This window comes from Salvelinus fontinalis, chromosome 26, assembly GCF_029448725.1.
Source record: "Salvelinus fontinalis isolate EN_2023a chromosome 26, ASM2944872v1, whole genome shotgun sequence".
NCBI classification, from domain to species: domain Eukaryota; kingdom Metazoa; phylum Chordata; class Actinopteri; order Salmoniformes; family Salmonidae; genus Salvelinus; species Salvelinus fontinalis.
This window is the reverse complement of record NC_074690.1, coordinates 28,378,201-28,397,816: the sequence shown is the minus strand read 5'-3', so window position 1 is coordinate 28,397,816 and position 19,616 is coordinate 28,378,201. Positions and strand designations below refer to the sequence as shown.

The window sequence follows — 19,616 nt, the reverse complement described above, 5'->3', positions numbered from 1 at the left end:
GTATAGATATAGGCACAGAAGGACATTTTGTCCAATGCAATAACAAACTTCATTATTAAAATGCTCTCAAAACATTAGCAAAGCATTGTCAAGCTATCTTTGTATCTTTAATTGTTACAGTGGTTGTGGAATATTAACTTATTTGCAAATGTTAATCAACTTTGAAAGGCAGGAGAAGAGCAGTATCCTGTTAGAATGGCTCAGAGGGAAAATATGTGCTCCTGTCGAAAATACGTTGGAAAAACCCCTCATAAATATCGGTGATGAATTCGTAATTTTCACCTCAGCCTGTCCCTTTAATCGTGGACCAGCGCGTGACACCCAATCAGAAGCAGCTAAGGTCCGACAACTTCCAGAGGGAGAGATGCTCATCATGAGCGAGAGAAAGGGAGAGAGAGACCACTCCGTGTTCAGTGTGTCGGTCGCATACAACGGATTCACACAGGCGCACCTTTGATTGAACTTTCTGCTACGTCAAACCGTGGTAAGTGTCAATGTGTTTTATTTAACTGTGGATGCTGAAATAGCGGTCGTGAAATATTGTCTTTTTGACTGTCTTTTACAATAGACGAGCACTTTAATGTGTTCAATTGTTCGGTAGGCTGCGCTTCCTCCAGTTTGTTAAAAAATAACTGATAACTTCAACAAAGTTGCTTTCATTTGATAATTTAGAATTAAACTATCTCATAACTTGGTCTAATTGATCTTATCAGGCTAAAACCTGAATGTTTTCTCGAAAATAAAAATGCACTAGCTTTGTGTCGAAAAAGCTGCATATTTTCATGTTCCCTGTATAGTCTGTCATGATACAATCAGACCCCTTAATTTAATCCGATTTAAAGTTATCTAAGTTATTTTTTATTGTTATGTCTTTAGTGATAGTGTTGTTTGGCACCAGTGGCGCAAGGTGTGGGTTCCTGTTTCATGTTACATGTCAGGGAATTATATCAAGGCTCCCTTGTAAAATATAATTGTTTTTTAGATTAAATGGATTATGATGGCCATGTTTGTGGAATGGTAATGGGAAGTCTCATGATATAGTAGACTACTGTAGGTTACTGTTTATAGTGGTATTGTATTAGTGGTAAAGCACTCATAGCCAACAGTGAAAACCTTTTGTATGCCCTATTAGAAATGCTTGGTGTGTACTGTTTTATTTATTGTTTAGACACTGGCGCTCTATTGCTGTGGACCTGGACATACTCTAATGTAGATGTGGGTGTTACCCTAAATCCAAGTCTAGTCTACCCGTTAGTCAGAGCTGAGGCAAGACACCTGTATCTCCGTTCTCAGACGGCTATGTCCTACGTGCAGAGCATGCCCCAGGAGTTTGTGAATGATAAATTATGTAATAAAAGAAAATATAGGCAAAACATCGCCCTTTATTTTCCACAGCAATAATTAGAATCTATTTAACCCATGAATTCCAGGTGGTTGCCAAATAGCATTTTTAATGACTAAGATAAATAAATAATTGTGTTAAAGATCAATTAGCCTGTTCAAATTAGTCAAACATTTTTGTGGTGTGTATTCATGAATAAGAAAGTGTTTATTTTGGTAAAGCATGACTGATTATTAACACACCTTCTTGAGCACATAGTACTGCATAGCCGACTGTACCAAGACAGGCAATGGGTCTAAAACAATTTCTCTGAATGTTAGAAGCCTGAAATACTGAAATGCTGTTGTAAAAAGCTTGCAATACTATTGATTGATGATGATTATCTTATAAATGACCTGTTGTGTGGATGTTGTAAATATACCCAACATTCAACATTCTGAGTGTCTCCAGTACTATAGAAAGCCCAGCTCTATGCTAGTTTCCCACTACCCACCCAGGTCATTGTGACCTTTGGAACAAACTGCTTTCCACTGATTACTCCAGCAGAAAAGATTGGTTATCCCACTGTCTTAAACCTAGATTAAAACAATTATGTGACCCTTCACTATAGGGAATTATGATTAATTTCTATGTCCACTATGTGAGGTGCTCCAATTGAGTCTCATTTGGAAAATCCACACATCTCTTTAATTGTGCCCTCATGTGGTCACAGAGGAACATGCACACAGGAATGGATGTTCCCATATGGGTATATTGATCACACAGTAATGTTTTCACACCTATGTGTCTCTTGGAATAGCCTTTTTCTTAACTACTTTCATCTTACATGTCTAAAAGTGTTATTGAGAGTGAGTGTGAATAGTACATGCCATCCACTGTATTCTCAGAAGACCTATTCTTTATTCACATCATCCGTCAGCAGTTTCATTTTACCACAGCGTAATCCGAGTGCACTCACATTTGTCAAACAGTATAATCGAACTGAAATTATTTTAGGTCTGTATGTAAATGTAACTAGATTTGTAAATAGTGTTGTATGCTAATTAGCTTGTGTGTCACCTCATTTGACAATGGGCCATTGCCCCGTGTGTTTGTCCAGCTAGCGAGAGGTTGGAATGCATTGACTAGCACAGGTCTGTCATCAGTTACACAGGAACTTACATATAAAGGTGTTTGTGATATTTTTATTGATCAAACTCCTGAAATTTGGGATGACACCATGAATACTGGTCTTCTGAGAGAACAATGTACTATATCCAAGCCATTGAATAGCATAGGCAGAGCTATAATGAGTTACTGAATTGTTATATTCAAATTAACAATTACTTTTGACAACAAATCTGCTCTTCTGCCTGGAATAGAATAATTAAATTGTCTTTCGAAGACAACTTATGCCCCTTTTCAAACATTTTCATGCACTGTTTGACAGCCATGGCAATTATAGCTTACTTGAGAGGGAGCCTTATCAGCAGTCAGCATGTCTATAACAAGGCCTAATGTTGTCATTAAATCTCTCTTTGTTTTTTAACACTACTGTACCTGGAATAACAAGGACAAAAATAGTCTAAAATAACAACATACATTCCCATGATAATCTATCATTGGACTGAAAACACTACTGTACATTTAACACACAAAAAATACAATAAATAGTTTTCAAAGATCAGTGAAGGCATGGGAATGAATGTATTCTTTTCAGATAGGTTGGTGTACTACCAACTATGAAAACAAGCCCATCGATTTGTTATTGATTGAGAGCTGCAACCTCTAGTACAAGTGTTCTTTGCCACGGGCCTTATTTTGTATCATTGAAGGATTGGCTGTAAATGTGAGTTTGGTGTTTGAAATAGAGAGGAGCTCTTTCCCTGTTAAAGCTAATAGATTGTTTATTTCTTCCCAGTGCAGAATCCCCACCCTGAGGCTAACACGCACGCTGGTGTCATACCCACACACAATCTCTTCTTTCCATTAGAAATGTTAGCTTTATTTGTTTGGTTAGTTCTCAGGCTTTGTCAAGCATAATTGAATGTGAAATACTTCACAGAAAGAGATTTGAAAAGAGGGCATTGATGTAGGAAAGCTAGTTTGAAACATAATTGCTCACGGACCCACTCGCTCTATTAGAATGGCAGCTAAGTTTTCAGAAACACTCTTTGTATCTGCCATTTCAATTATTGAATTTAAGAAGTATGGGAAAGAATGAGAATTTGTTGGTAAAAATGAAAAGCAACGTTTAAATGTTTATTTTGTGCGATAGTTTAACCCTTGTATCCATCAGCTGCAATGTGTTAACTGATGCAATAGACGTATTTGCTCTCCTATTGACCATTTGCAAGACATTTAGCTGTGTATACAGTTAGGCCTAACATCAAGTAGTTTATTGACCAAACCTGTGGAATAACTCAAGATGGCCAGTGCTTCTTTCACATACATCTTAACCATGATGACACATGTTGACCTCTGGGGGTCATCCAGTGCTTGACCCTGCCCTCTTCCCACTGCACTGATTTCTCCAAGGGAGTTCGTCTTAATGCTGCTCCCCCTTCTGACATGTGTGGGTGTTTACTGTTAACATGGAACAGGGAGTGGAAGGTCAAACATTTTAGACTTGAAATATTGAATATCTCTTCGGCCCAACTCCCAGACACATTCTTCTCTTGCATGAGGACAGTAGGAGTTGGTTGAATATGGACAGTGGTTTTGAATTAGATATTATTATATAATTTTTTTCCTATGGTTTTGGCAATTGCTAGCAGTCTCATGATTCCTTTATGGTTCATTAGAGAAGCTGGAACACGGCCATAGAACAAGCCTACTGGGCACAGACGTCAATTCAGTGTTTATTCCACGTTGGTTCAATGTAATTTGAAACAGTGAAACGACGTGGAAACAACGTTGATTCAACCACACACACACACACACACACACACACACACACACACACACACACACACACACACACACACACACACACACACACACACACACACACACACGCACACACACATAAACAGTAGCTCCACCAGACGCTGGCACATTTGCATTGTAATAGAGAGGCAGCCACATTCCAGTTCCTGGCCACAATGGCGGAGGAAAAGCTCTGACTTGAAGACTCCTGCTGGGTCTTTGCACAAGCGGACCATAAAGCTGCCGTTCTCACACTTTCTCCTCCTCCAAGGAGGAACCCAAACAGCCACCCACAACACACACTGGGAGACACTGGGTTACACACAGGAAGCCCCATTGACGACGACGCCATAAATGAAAGACACACACAGGTTAAGAAGGTGTAATCTTCTTTAGTATCCAACACTAAAGCAATGAACCACTACACACGCATGGATGATTGAGGAAACAAAACAGCTTTGGGAGGTCTAAACAAGACAACACACACAAATGTATTTATCTGGAAAACTGTTAGCTGACATCTATGTTTGGGTGGAATGTGTTTGTCCTCAAAATGCAATCATGTAAGAAGAACTTCTGTAGGTGCAATGGTGTGGAACTGACATGTGTCCCGCCATTCAAAGACAATGATGGAAACAGGACCAATACATACAGAATCAGAGGTGGCACAATGTAATGAGCATTGCCTCCAAATCACATCATGCCTCTTTTCTGGTTACGTAATTAAGAGGTCCCATCTGGTATGAGCATGACAGCGACCGACGCTCCTTGACAGTAATTGTGTTGGTGCACATGGCAGTTCCATTCAGGAAAACGCACACACTCAACATCTATTATCTCCTCTTGTTAAGATTAGTGCACACATTTTGATGGGGAGATTATAGTGGGAGTGGGGAGGGACTGGGACCCTTGTAAGTGATGGGAGATGAGAGGGGGAGATGGGAGCAGGGATTAGCACCCATGTTTTGTGACAGTCTTCTCTACTCAGAGAATGCACTATAATAGTTGTACAAGCTCAAATCAGACTGCTCAATGCAAATAGGTTTTTTGTTCTGAAGGGAGGATTGCTATATTGAGTAAGATATGTCAGGTTATCATTCATCATTTGATTTCACTCATTGTTTTGTTTTCAACGGTACAAAACAAAGAAATAACAGATGTTACATGAGAGGAGGAAATCTTTATCACTTAGAGCAGACAAGTCAAAGAGTGTTGCAAGCAGAGCCAAGCAAAGTGATAGATAATATGGCATCATGAAGTCTATAGTCTAGACAGACTCCCCTCCCTAAACAGACAGATCAATAGGTATTGATGGCCTACTGGTCCCTGGGGAATGACAGTCAGCTGCTTGGCTGCCTATCGCTCCGAGTGCTGGCAACCTGATAGCAGCCCCCCTCCTAACATCCACCACCCAAATGCAATTTACCTTCCAGACATACATTTTTTTTATAGGGAAGTTGGATACTGTGGAATAGATATAGAAAAACATGTTTTTCTGGCCTTGGGTGCTTTTAGTGTGCTTCTATTATTTTATATCAGCCTTAGCTGCTGTACCATACCAAATTCATACGCTTTTGTAATACAGTACACATTAAAACTGTTCCAAAAGTTAGTCAACAGCTGATAGTTCCACCTCCATGACTTATTCATTAGCAGTCTGCAGACAGTGTGCGTGTTTCTGTGACAGGAACACCCATTAGGTGCCTTTATAAGGCTGCTCTGTCCTGTTGTTGTAGCAGTCCTTTCACCTGTTGACCGCCTACCCCCTCTCCCTCCTCACACACAGGCAGCCCAGGGCTGACATTCTCCTTTCTTCACCTCTAATTGCTCCTGTGGGACTCATTAGGCCCACTGTGGCTGTGGCTGTGGCAGTGGCTGCGGCAGTCTCATCAGGCTCGCTGAGGCAGTGTCTGAGGCAGTCTCATCAGGCTCGCTGAGGCAGTGGCTGAGGCAGTCTCATCAGGCTCGCTGAGGCAGTGGCTGAGGCAGTCTCATCAGGCTCGCTGAGGCAGTGTCTGAGGGAGTGGCTGAGGCAGTCTCATCAGGCTCGCTGTGGCTGAGGCTAAGGCAGTAGCTGAGGCTGTCTGCAGGGTGGCAGAACAGAAGGGATGAGCTGCTGCCCTGGGTTCTCACCCCCACCACATGACACAATCTTAAGCCCAGTTCTTCACTCCTGTCACCCCCACAGGTGTTGCTAGTCTATTGGTCCTCGCTCTCCACCCGCCTCCCCGCTGACTCCCCACAGCCTGTCAGACCCCCTCTAACCCCCCTACCCCGCACTACTCTTCAACACCCTACGGCACAGCCCTCCTCCCCTTTAAATCTCCCTGCCATGAAATGCAAGGCTATAAAGGCAGCAGGGAGAGAACGAGTGTCGTGTCACCTGAAGGTCATACTAGATGGTCTAGTAGGTTTGTATTGCAGTGACATGAGATGGCATGGTGTCCAAAATAGAAGATAGATTTTTCCCCTGTGTGTTTGTATTATGTCTGTATTAGTCTGTATAATGAATGTAATACTAATCTATATGGTAATGTATATTGGATGCATTTAGATAGATATTGTATGTATCTCATCCAGAATACAGACTCTGAAATAAATATGATGTGTTATTAATATAATGATTATTCAGCTTAATGTTTAATAATATTGAGCAGTCTTTGGATGGTTTTAATGTGTTATTGTATTAACGTACAGAGGTAGGCTCCAGTGAATCTTAACCACTGGCTTGTTCGTTCATCTCACACAAGTTGATATTCAGGCTGCACTGCATGGACCCTTGTCTCTCAGCAGGACCTGTCAATGCATTCACAGACATTTTGTAGTGGGAATGTATGGGAAGCTGTGTGTCTGTGTCCTCTGATATAGTATGTAAAAAAAACACTCTAGATCCAGGTGACTTCCCCCAGTGAGAGACTCTCAGGGGATTTAACAGGTCAGAAAGCTGAGGCAAATGGCTCCCGGCTGGGCTGGGGCCTTGACTAATGTGCTTCACTAGGCTAGTCCCACTACTCTACTTTGCAGTTTTCTAGGCCTCACTTCCACACTGATATACACAGGGATTAATCCCATCAACTGAACATATAGTAAGAACCCCCAGCCCACGGTCCCCAGTACCCTAGCACACAATTACAACCCCCTGGGGTCCTTTTAACCAGACTGATTCTGACAGCAAATCAATACACTTTAGTATCTGTTGGTACCTTATTCAATTAGTCTAATTCATAAAGCAGGCATAATGGTCCTAATGGAAGAGAGGTTGAAAGGTTGAATGGCAGCAGTAGAAAAGCGACGACATGATTGCAGGAGTTAATCCGCCCATCTTAATTATGTATTTTAAACTGATTCGTGGCCTCTGCATCCGTCCCTGTCACCGTTAGTGAAGCAGTGTTGACCCTTAGCTTTCTATGCTGATGAGTAGGCACACATTTAATGCCAGCACCGACACTGTAGATCACACGTCGTAGAGGGGAAACAGAAATGCACTGAATAGAAAATACATCTGCACTACCCTCCCCTTTCCACTGCAATCACGTTGGCAATTTCCTTGATAAGTAGAAAAGGGGCCGAGGCATGGCTTGACGAGTGAAGCCGCTGATGATTGCTGGAGATGATGTTGGTAGCAGGATGCTTCTGTGTGTGTGGTTTATATTTCATCTGGTCAGCATGGCATGTTATTAGGTTGTATAACACCAATGCAGATAGTGTTCACAGTAGATACAGAAAAGGACATTACCATAAGTGACATATTGGCTCTGTAAGTGTTCTGTTCTCTAAAATAGAGCAGTGCATGTGGATGTGGACTATCGATTAATTGATTAGTGTGCAAACCCCTTTTAGTCTTTTCTGTGTTAAAGGCTTATTGAAATCAAAGGCATTCCATTTTTTTCAATTAAGGTTTTCAATAGCATTATTCAATTGTCTGTTTGTTTTTCTGTTAGATTTTATTGTCTGTTAGATTTTCTATTTCTACTTTGCACATTCTTCCACTGCAAATCTACCATTCCAGTGTTTTACTTGCTATATTGTATTTACTTCACCACCATGGCCTTTTTTCTCCTTTACCTCACTTATGTCACTTCATTTGCTCACATTGTATATAGACTTATTTTTCTACTGTATTATTGACTGTATGTTTGTTTTACTCCATGTGTAACTCTGTGTTGTTGTATGTGTCGAACTGCTTTGCTTTATCTTGGCCAGGTCGCAATTGTAAATGAGAACTTGTTCTCAACTTGCCTACCTGGTTAAATAAAGGTGAAATAAAAAATAAAATAAATAAATAAATGATACCCCATATTATTCAAAATGGATGGAAATTGGAGGGGAAAAAACGAAATGGGAAACAAAATTATCTCCAGAGTGAAAATATGTCCCTAAAATTGTTTCTCATCTTCCCCTCCGCAAGGTTTCCCCACAGGCATCAAGGAAGAGGACTATGAGAGTGAAGCCCAGCTCCCTTAAAGGACGTAAAAACCAGCGCGGATAGAGGATTGGCGTTCTGTGGAAATACCACAATTCCACCATGAGGACTTGCTTGCTGACCATTATATGGGCGTGCTTGTCCCTTTATGTGAACTCCACGTCTATTAGCAGAAAGACTGTGTTAGAGATGGGAGGAGAGGAGGACAGCGATGGAGCAAAGGGAGGGAAGACACTGAAACGTTTCAAACGAGGATGGATGTGGAACCAGTTCTTTCTACAGGAAGAGTACACTGGGAGTGATAAGCAGTACATTGGCAAGGTATGTCCATTATCCTCCTTTTGTTTAATTGTTGCCATGCACTTCAGTGTGTGGGGAAAACTCCACTGTCTGCAACTGTTGAATTCCGGCCTTGACACAAAGATAATATGAATATTGAGAAATCTTCCAGAGCATCAAATGCCAATTAGGCTTGGGCGGTATACCGTATATAACGTATACTAGGGTATTTTGAAATACCGGCGGTAAGATTTTTAAAACCGTACAAAAAATGTCATTTTATTTGACATTTTTGGGGGGTTGGGGGCCCACTAAAGCTCGGCTGCGGGGGTGCGTGCTACACCGCTGCTTATAACTATAAGTAATGATAACACTTTATTTGGATAGTCCATCTGTAGATGCTCTACAGACTATCAGTAACATTTTAATTAACTATCTACTTACCCCTTACCCTAACTTTAGTTGCTAATCAACAGATCGTTTTTTGATAGTATGACCACCCATAGAGCATCTAGAGATGGAAAATCCAGACTATCCACATAAAGTTTGACCGAGTTAACTATCTATGCTCAGGGCTCCTGCTATGCATTTGGTTTGCTAACTTGCTAGATAAGTGGCTAGATTGCAAGATCAAGCTTCTTGGTTACAGCAGAGACAATCAATCGCCTCCTGTATCAAGATCCCTGCTGCCTACATTTGTTTTGTGCGTAAAAAAACAACATATTAATATAGCACCCCTTGTGTGCACTACCGGTAATACCATATACCCCGGTATGGTACAGGAACAGTATGAAAATCTGGAGACCACCCAACCTTAATATCAATGTCTCTGGCCAGATAAACCTAAGACAATATCCCCCCACGAGAATTGGGATATTCTGATGTACAAAAACAGCATGCATTGCCACCTTTACCTCAGATCTCAGAAGACAATAGATAGAGCCATGAATCAGAAGTAGTATTGTGGAGTAGCTAGATGTGGAGATGCCTGCAGCACTGCAGGGGGCCTGTTTTAGGAGGCTAGAGATAGAAGAAATACTGGAGCTACTGAGGCCATGTTGTACCCTGTTGTACCCTGTAACCCTCCAGGCTCTTACAGCGAGACCCAGCTCCACAGAGCATGCAGGGAGATGATCAAGGATGGAGAGAAAAAAGGGAAAACGCAGAGTGGGAGAGAAAGTTATTCTGGAGCCACCACCACTAGTCTTGCATTAGGTTACTCTGTGGAGCCCTGGGGAGTGGAGCAACGCTGTGTGGTGGATTATTTCCATATGCATTGTAGAAAATGATTCACCTTGTCAGGTCCCTCTTTTTTTCACCAAGCCTGGCTCTGTGCTGCCATGCATATAATAAGATGTTATCTGTCAGATGTGATGTTGACTGTTCTGTCCTCTCTGATGGAACTGAACAGCCTTGTTGTGTGTTATAGATGTTCAGGCCAAGACCGCGCGTGAGTCACCATAAAAATGTACCTTTATAATAAAGCATTCCATGCATTATCACATTTCCAGACTTGTAAGTAAGATATCGTACTATTACTAAAGTGATGAGTAAATTGGATAGTCATAATGTAGGCTAATAATATAACTCAATCACTGTTCGCAAAAAAGACTGTTCGATGCAGTGCATAGTGGAGTAGGCCTAGGCTACAGTGCATTTGGAAAGTATTCAGACCCCTTGACTTTTTCCATAGTTTGTTACATTACAGCCTTATTCTAAAATGGATTAAATACACATTTTTCCTCATCAATCTACACATAATACCGCATAACGACAAAGAAATAACAGGTCCACCTGTGGTAAATTCAATTGATTGGACAAGATTTGTAAAGGCACACACCTGTCTAGATAAGGTCCCATAGTTGACAGTGCATGTCAGAGCAAAAATCAAGCAATGAGGTCGAAGAAATTGTCCAACGAGCTCCGAGACAGGATACTTTCGAGGCACAGATCTGGGGAAGGGTACCAAAAATGTCTGCAGCATTGAAGGTCCCTAAGAAGACAGTGGCCTCCATCATTCTTAAATGGAAGAAGTTTGGAACCACCAAGACTCTTCCTAGCACTGGCCACCGGGCCAAACTGAGCAATCGTGGGAGAAGGGCCATGGTCAGGGAGGTGACCAAGAACCCGATGGTCACTCTGACAGAGCTCCAGAGTTCCAGATGGACAACCATATCTGCAGTACTCCACCAATCAGGCCTTTATGGTAGAGTGGCCAGACGAAAGACATTCCTCAGTAAAAGACACATGACAGCCCGCTTGGAGTTTGCCAAAAGGCACCAAAATTCTCTGGTCTGATGAATCCAAGATTAAACTCTTTAGCCTGAATGCCAAGTGTCACATCTGGAGGAAACCTTGCACCATCCCTACAGTGACGATTGGTGGTGGCAGCATCATGCAGTGGGGATGTTTTTCAGCGGCAGGGACTTGGAGACTAGTCAGGATCGAGGGAAAGATGAACGGAGCAAAGTACAGAGAGATCCTTAACGAAAACCTGCTCCAGAGCGCTAAGGACCTCAGACTGGGGCGAAGGTTCACCTTCCAACAAGACAACGACCCTAAGTATACAGGCAAGACAAGGCATGAATGGCTTCAGGACAAGTCTCTGAATGTCCTTGAGTGGCCCAGCCAGAGCCCGGACCTGAAAATAGCTGTGCAGCGACGCTCCCCATCCAACATGACAGAGCTCGAGAGGATCTGCAGAGAAGAATGGGAGAAACTCCCCCAATCTTTTAGTTATTTAACCTTTATTTAACCAGGTAGCCAAGTTGAGAACAAGTTCTCATTTACAATTGCGACCTGGCCAAGATAAAGCAAAGCAGTGTGACACAAACAACAACACAGAGTTACACATGGAGTAAAACAAACATACAGTCAATAATACAGTAGAAAAATAAGTCTATATACAATGTGAGCAAATGAGGTGAGATAAGGGAGGTAAAGGCAAAAAAAAGGCCATGGTGGAGAAGTAAATACAATATAGCAAGTAAAACACTGGAATGGTAGATTTGCAGTGGAAGAATGTGCAAAGTAGAGATAGAAATAATGGGGTGCAAAATAAATAAATAAATAAATTCCCAAAGATTGGGAATCTCAGACGACACGAAAGAGAGGTTGAACAGGCTAGTAATAGGGGTTGCAACAATTTCGGCAGATAATTTTAGAAAGAAAGGGTCCAGATTGTCTAGCCCGGGTGATTTGTAGGGTTCCAGAATTTGCAGCTCTTTCAGAACATCAGCTGACTGGATTTGGGAGAAGGAGAAATGGGGAAGGCTTGGGCGAGTTTGTCACATTTGTCGTAGTGAGGAGACCAAAGCGCAGCGTGATGTGAATACATACTTTTAATGTAAGACGAATAAACACGAAGAACACTAAACAGACTAACAAAATAACAAAACGAACGTGAACGCCATAAACAATGAGTGCAGACATGCAACTTCACATAGACAATAACCCACAAACCAAACTGGAAAATGGCAACCTAAATAGGATCCCCAATCAGAGACAACGATAAACAGCTGCCTCTGATTGGGAACCAATCTAGGCCACCATAGACCTGCATATGTCTAGACTAGACACACACACCTAGACATACAAAAAACACTAGACAAGACAAAAACACACATACCGCCCTCGTCACACCCTGACCTAACCAAAATAATAAAGAAAACAAAGAATACTAAGGTCAGGGCGTGACAGTACCCCCCCCCCCCCCCCCCAAAGGTGCGGACTCCGGTCGCAAAAACCTGACTCTAAAGGGGAGGGTCCGGGTGGGCCTTTTTTATGGCGGTGGCTCGGGTGCGGGACGTGGACCCCGCTCCACCTTAGTCTTGGCCCACTTAGGTGGTGCCTCTGGAGCGGGGACCCTCGCAGCGGGCCCCGGACTGAAGACCATCGTAGAGGGCGCCACTGGACGGAAGGGCGCCTCTTGACTGACGAGCGGCTCTGGCTGCTCCGGACAGGAGGGCGACTCTGGCAGCTCCAGACAGGAGGGCGACTCTGGCAGCTCAGGACAGGAGGGCGACTCTGGCAGCTCTTGACTGACGGGCGGCTCTGGCAGCTCCTGACTGTCGAGGTGCACTGTAGGCCTGGTGCGTGGTGCCGGAACTGGTGGTACCGGGCTGAGGACACGCACTTCAGGGCGAGTGCGAGGAGCAGGAACAGGGCATACTGGACCCTGGAGGCGCACTGTAGGCCTGGTGCGTGGTGCCGGAACTGGTGGTACCGGGCTGGGGACACGCACCTCAGGGCGAGTGCGGGGAGGAGGAACAGGGCATACTGGACCCTGGAGGCGAACTGTAGGCCTGGTGCGTGGTGCCGGAACTGGTGATACCGGGCTGAGTACACGCACCTCAGGGCGAGTGCTGGGAGGAGGAACATGGCATACTGGACCCTGGAGACACACTGTAGGCCTGGTGCGTGGTGCTGGAACTGGTGGTACCAGGCTGAGTACACGCACCTCAGGGCAAGTGCGGAGAGGAGGAACAGGATACACGGGACCGTGGAGACGCATTGAAGATCCAGAACATAGAGCTGGCTCAATATGTCCTGGCTGGATGCCCATTCTAGCCCGGCAAATGCGAGGAGCTGGAATAGAGCGCGCCGGGCTAAGAATGCGAACTGGAGACACCGTGCGCATTTCTGCATAACACGGTGCCTGACCAGTTACACGTGCCCCATGGTAAGCACGAGGAGTTGGCTCACGTCTCCTACCTGATTCAGCCAATCTCCTCGTGTGTCCCCCCCCCCAAAAAAAATCTTGGGGCTGCCTCTCGGGCTTCCGTGCTAGCCATGTACCTACATATCTTCGTTGTTCCTCTATTCTCCTCTATTCTCCCTCGTAGTATCGCCGTTCCGCTGCTTCTAACTCCTCCTTAGGACGGCGATACTCCCCTGGCTGTGTCCAGGGTCCATCCAATATTTCCTCCCATGTCCAGGATCCTTTTCCATCCAGTTTTTCGTCCCAGGTCCATTTCCCCATTACGCGCTGTTCCCTCCTATCACGCTGCTTGGTCCTTGTTTGGTGGGTTATTCTGTCACGTTCATCGTAGTGAGGAGACCAAAGCGCAGCGTGATGTGAATACATACTTTTAATGTAAGACGAATAAACACGAAAAACACTAAACAAAATAACAAAACGAACGTGAATGCTATAAACAATGAGTGCAGACATGCAACTTCACATAGACAATAACCCACAAACCAAACTGGAAAATGACAACCTAAATAGGATCCCCAATCAGAGACAACGATAAACAGCTGCCTCTGATTGGGAACCAATCTAGGCCACCATAGACCTGCATATGTCTAGACTACACACACACACCTAGACATACAAAAAACACTAGACAAGACAAAAACACACATACCACCCTCGTCACACCCTGACCTAACCAAAATAATAAAGAAAACAAAGAATACTAAGGTCAGGGCGTGACAGTGTTGCTGTGGGTGGTGCAGTACTGTTGCCCGGGGTGGAGGTAGCCAGGTGGAAAGCATGGCCAGCCATAGAAAAATGCTTATTGTTATTCTCAATTATAGTGGATTTATCGGTGGTGTCAGTGTTTCCTGTCCTCAGTGCAGTGGGCAGCTGGGAGGAGGTGTTCTTATTCTCCATGGACTTTACAGTGTCCTAGAACCTTTTTGAGTTTGTGTTGCAGGAAGCAAATTTCTGCTTGAAAAAGCTAGCCTTGGCTTTTCTAACTGCCTGTTTATATTGGTTTCTAGCTTCCCTGAAAAGTTGCATATCACGGGGGCTGTTCAATGCTAATGCAGAACACCATAGGATGTTTTTGTGTTGGTTATTAAGGGCAGTCAGGTCAGGAGAGAACCAAGGGCTATATCTGTTCCTGGTTCTAAATTTCTTGAAAGAGGCATGCTTATTTAAGATGGTGAGGAAGGTATTTAAAAAAAATAACCAGGCATCCTCTACTGACGGGATGAGATCAATATCCTTCCAGGATACCCCAGCCAGGTCGATTAGAAAGGCCTGCTCGCTGAAGTGTTTCAGGGAGCATTTGACAGTGATGAGTGGAGGTCGTTTGACCGCTGACCCATTACGGATGCAGGCAATGAGGCAGTGATTGCTGAGATCTTGGTTGAAAACAGCAGAGGTGTATTTAGAGGGCAAGTTGGTTAGGATGATATCTATGAGGGTGCCTGTGTTTACGGCTTTGGGGTGGTACTTGGTAGGTTCATTGATAATTTGCGTGAGATTGAGGGCATCAAGCTTAGATTGTAGGATGGCTGGGGTGTTAAGCATGTTCCAGTTTAGGTCGCCTAGCAGCACGAGCTCTGAAGATAGATGGGGGGCAATCAGTTTACATATGGTGTCCAGAGCACAGCTGGGGGCAGAGGGTGGTCTATAGCAGGCGGCAACGGTGAGAGACTTGTTTTCAGAGAGGTGGATTTTTAAAAGTAGAAGTTCAAATTGCTTGGGTACAGACCTGGATAGTAGGACAGAACTCTGCAGGCTATCTTTGCAGTAGATTGCAACACCGCCCCCTTTGGCCGTTCTATCTTGTCTGAAAATGTTGTAGTTAGGAATGGAGATTTCAGAATTTTTGGTGGTCTTCCTAAGCCAGGACTCAGACACTGCTAGGACATCCGGGTTGGCAGAGTGTGCTAAAGCAGTGAATAAAACAAACTTAGGAAGGAGGCTTCTAATGTTAACATGCATGAAACCAAGGCCATTATGGTTACAGAAGTCATCAAAAGAGAGCGCCTGGGGAATAGGAGTGGAGCTAGGCACTGCAGGGCCTGTATTCACCTCTACATCACCAGAGGAACAGAGGAGGAGTAGGATAAGGGTACGGCTAAAAGCTATGAGAATTGGTCGTCTAGAATTTACGGAACAGAGAGTAAAAGGAGGTTTCTGGGGGCGATAAAATAGCTTCAAGGTATAATGTACAGACAAAGTAATGGTAGGATGTGAATACAGTGCAGGTAAACCTAGGTATTGCGTGATGATGAGAGAGATATTGTCTCTAGAAACATCATTGAAACCAGGTGATGTCATCGCATGTGTCGGTGGTGGAACTGAAAGGTTGGATAAGGTATAATGAGCAGGGCTAGAGGCTCTACAGTGAAACAAGCCAATAAACACTAACCAGAATAGCAATGGGCAAGGCATATTGACATTAAGGACAGGCATGCTTAGTCGAGTGATCATAAGGGTCCAGTGAGTATTGAGGTTGGTTGGGGTAACGGCGATTCAGATAGCTAGCCGGGCCATCGGTAGCAAGCTAGCATAGGATGGAGGTCTGTTTTTAGCCACCTCGTGCGTTTCCAATGGTAGATTAGTGGGGTTCCGTGTGGTAGAGGGGATCAATCCAATTGGCAAAATAGATATAGTTATAGTGACCCAAGGAAAATTGTCCGATAGACCTATTCAGATAGCAGCCGATAAGACAGCTAACAATTAGCGGGCGGCAGATGGGAGTTCAGGTAACATCGCGACGGAGGGGCCAGTTGGATAACTCCCTCGGGCAGATAACGTCGGTAGTCCAGTCGTGAAGGCCCGGTGGGCCAAGCTTGTAGCATCATACCCAAGAAGACTTGAGGCTGTGATCGCTGCCAAAGATGCTTCAACAAAGTACTGAGTAAAGGGTCTGAATACTTATGTAAATGTGATATTTAAGTTTTGTAGTCTTTATAAATTTGCCAACGTTTCTAAAAACCTATTTTTGCTTTGTCATTATGGGGTATTGAGTGTAGATTGATGAGGGGGGAAAACGATTTAATCAATTTTAGAATAAGGTAACGTAACAAAATGTGGAAAAGGTCAAGGAGTCTGAATACTTTCCAAATGCACAGTATATCAGAGACCTTGGTGTCAGTATTGACTCTCTATCAAAATAAAGGTTAAATCAAATGTATATGACTGGAGACATTAGCAGAATCTTTTTAATTACAGGGTAGCCTGTACTCTGCTGAAACTGACAAGCAGATCAAGAAAAACGACGTTGTCTGCAACTATCTAATAGGCTTACGGAAAGGAGAGACATAAATAAAATATGATCTAACGTGGAGGAGGAAATTATTGTCCAAGAACAAACTTTAAAATGGCAATGACCCAATAATAAAATAAAGACAGTGAATACGCGCAATCACCGGGAATATGGCCAATGCTCCGCGTGTGCCAATAAGATAGGCTACCGTTCGTTCTATTAAGTTTAGAGTCTTTTCCTTGTCTTCTCTTTGCAGCAATAGGCATTTGGTTTCCAAACTATGTTTTCCTGCAATTGTATTTTGAAATGTTGCGATATGAATGCCTGGGCCTCTCTTTCACTGATATTCGCAATTCAACAATCATCTAGTGTATTTCGTATTTGCCGTGTGCGCTGCCCTAATTGCGGGCCCTTCCTCTGATTCTCCAAATCATGCTTTATGGTGTAGTAGCATATTTTGAATGAATCCATTTATTTCTGTATAGACAGGAGTAGGCTAATTAGGATATATCATTTTGGCATAGACGCCATATTTCATTTTTTTTTGGGGGGGGGGGGGGGGGGGGGGTAGATGTAGATCAGCTTTAATCTAGATAGATTGTGGCTTCTATCAATGTAATTGTCTGCATAAATTCCAACCCCCCATATATAGATTTTTATAAATATTATATTTAAATATTTTCTTTTTAAATATATTTTGCTTCATTATTAGTTTCCCATGACCCTACCAATCCTCCCCTAAGTAAAATAATGGACAACAATACTTAGGCTTCGACTTCCAGTTTATACATACTACATACATTTCACAGATAGTATATTTAAAATGTGTTATCTTTTGTTTGTTTTTAGTCCAAACCTTCAGTTACCCTCAACCCCTCCCATCTACAGTTGAAGTCGGAAGTTTACATACATCTTAGCCAAATACATTTAAACTCAGTTTTTCACAATTCCTGACATTTAATCCTAGTAAAAATTCCTGTCTTAGGTCAGTTAGGATCACCACTTTATTTTAAGAATGTGAAATGTCAGAATAATAGTAGAGATAATTATTTCTTTCAGCTTTTATTTCTTTCATCACATTCCCAGTGGGTCAGAAGTTTACATACACTCAATTAGTATTTGGTAGCATTGCCTTTAAATGATTTAACTTGGGTCAAACGTTTTGGATAGCCTTCCACAAGCTTCCCACAATAAATTGGGTGAATTTTGGCCCATTCCTCCTGACAGAGCTGGTGTAACTGAGTCAGGTTTGTAGGCTTCCTTGCTCACACAAGCTTTTTCAGTTCTGCCCACAAATGTTCTATTGGATTGAGGTCAGGGCTTTGTGGTGGCCACTCCAATACCTTGACTTTGTTGACCTTAAGCCATTTTGCCACAACTTTGGAAGTATGCTTGGGGTCATTGTCCATTTGGAAGACCCATTTGCGACCAAGCCTTAACCTCCTGACTGATGTCTTGAAATGTTGCTTCAATATATCCACATAATTTTCCATCCTCATGATGCCATCTATTTTGTGAAGTGCACAAGTCCCTCCTGCAGCAAAGGACCCCCACAACATGATGCTGGCAACCCGTGCTTCACGGTTGGGATGGTGTTCTTTGGCTTGCAAGCGTCCCCCTTTTTCCTCCAAACATAACGATGGTCATTATGGCCAAACAGTTCTATTTTTGTTTCATCAGACCAGCGGACATTTCTCCAAAAAGTATGATCTTTGTCTCCATGTTCATTTGCAAACTGTAGCCTGGCTTTTTTTTGGAAAGTGGCCTTTCAGGTTAGGTCGATATAGGACTAGTTTTACTGTGGATATAGATACTTTTGTACCTGTTTCCTCCAGCATCTTCACAAAGTCCGTTGCTGTTGTTCTGGGATTTAATTGCACATTTCGCACCAAAGTACGTTCATCTCTAGGAGACAGAACGCGTCTACTTCCTGAGCGGTATGACTGCTGTGTGGTCCCATGGCGTACTATTGTTTGTACAGATGAACGTGGTACCTTCAGGTGTTTGGAAATTGCTCCCAAGGATGAACCAGACTTGTGGAGGTCTACATTTTTTTCTGAGGTCTTGGCTGATTTCTTTTGATTTTCCCATGATGTCAAGCAAAGAGGCACTGAGTTTAAAGGTAGGCCTTGAAATACATCCACAGGTACACCTCCAATTGACTCAAATGATGTCAATTAGCCTATCAGAAGCTTCTAATGCCATGACGTAATTTTCGGAAATTTTCCAAGCTGTTTAAATAAAAAATCGTTTTTTAACCACTCCACAAATTTCTTGTCAACAACCTATAGTTTTGGAAAGTCGTTTAGGACATCTACTTTGTGCATGACACAAGTAATTTTTCCATCAATTGTTTACAGACAGATTTCACTTATAATTCACCATATCACAATTCCAGTGGGTCAGAAGTGTACATACACAAGTTGACTGTGCCTTTAACCTGTCTAGGATCAGCGTGGCGCTAGCGGCACACCCCCCCCCCCCCCCCCCACTGAAAAACCAGTGCCGCGAAATTCAAAAAAAATATTTTTTTTAAATATTTAACTTTCACACATTAAAGTCCAATACAGCTAATGAAAGACACAGATCTTGTGAATCCAGTCAACACTTCCGATTTTTTAAATGTTTTACAGGGAAGACACAAAATGTAAAGATGTACATCTATTACCTAAAAACACATTAGCATAATCCACCATCTTTTATTTGTCCACCAACA

The 19,616-nt window shown here is 43.0% G+C and overlaps 1 protein-coding gene across 1 annotated transcript in view; it reads left to right on the top strand.

The window, feature by feature from the left end:
• The first annotated feature begins 346 nt into the window (after positions 1 to 346).
• Positions 347 to 19,616, top strand: part of LOC129824054 (cadherin-6-like) — a 35,152-nt gene continuing 15,882 nt past the window's right edge. Inside the window, exons 1-2 of the mRNA XM_055883341.1 lie at positions 347 to 484; positions 8,658 to 8,993. Coding sequence (XP_055739316.1) covers positions 8,775 to 8,993 — 219 coding nt within the window. The 5' untranslated portion in view covers positions 347 to 484; positions 8,658 to 8,774. The remainder of the gene's footprint in view (positions 485 to 8,657; positions 8,994 to 19,616) is intronic.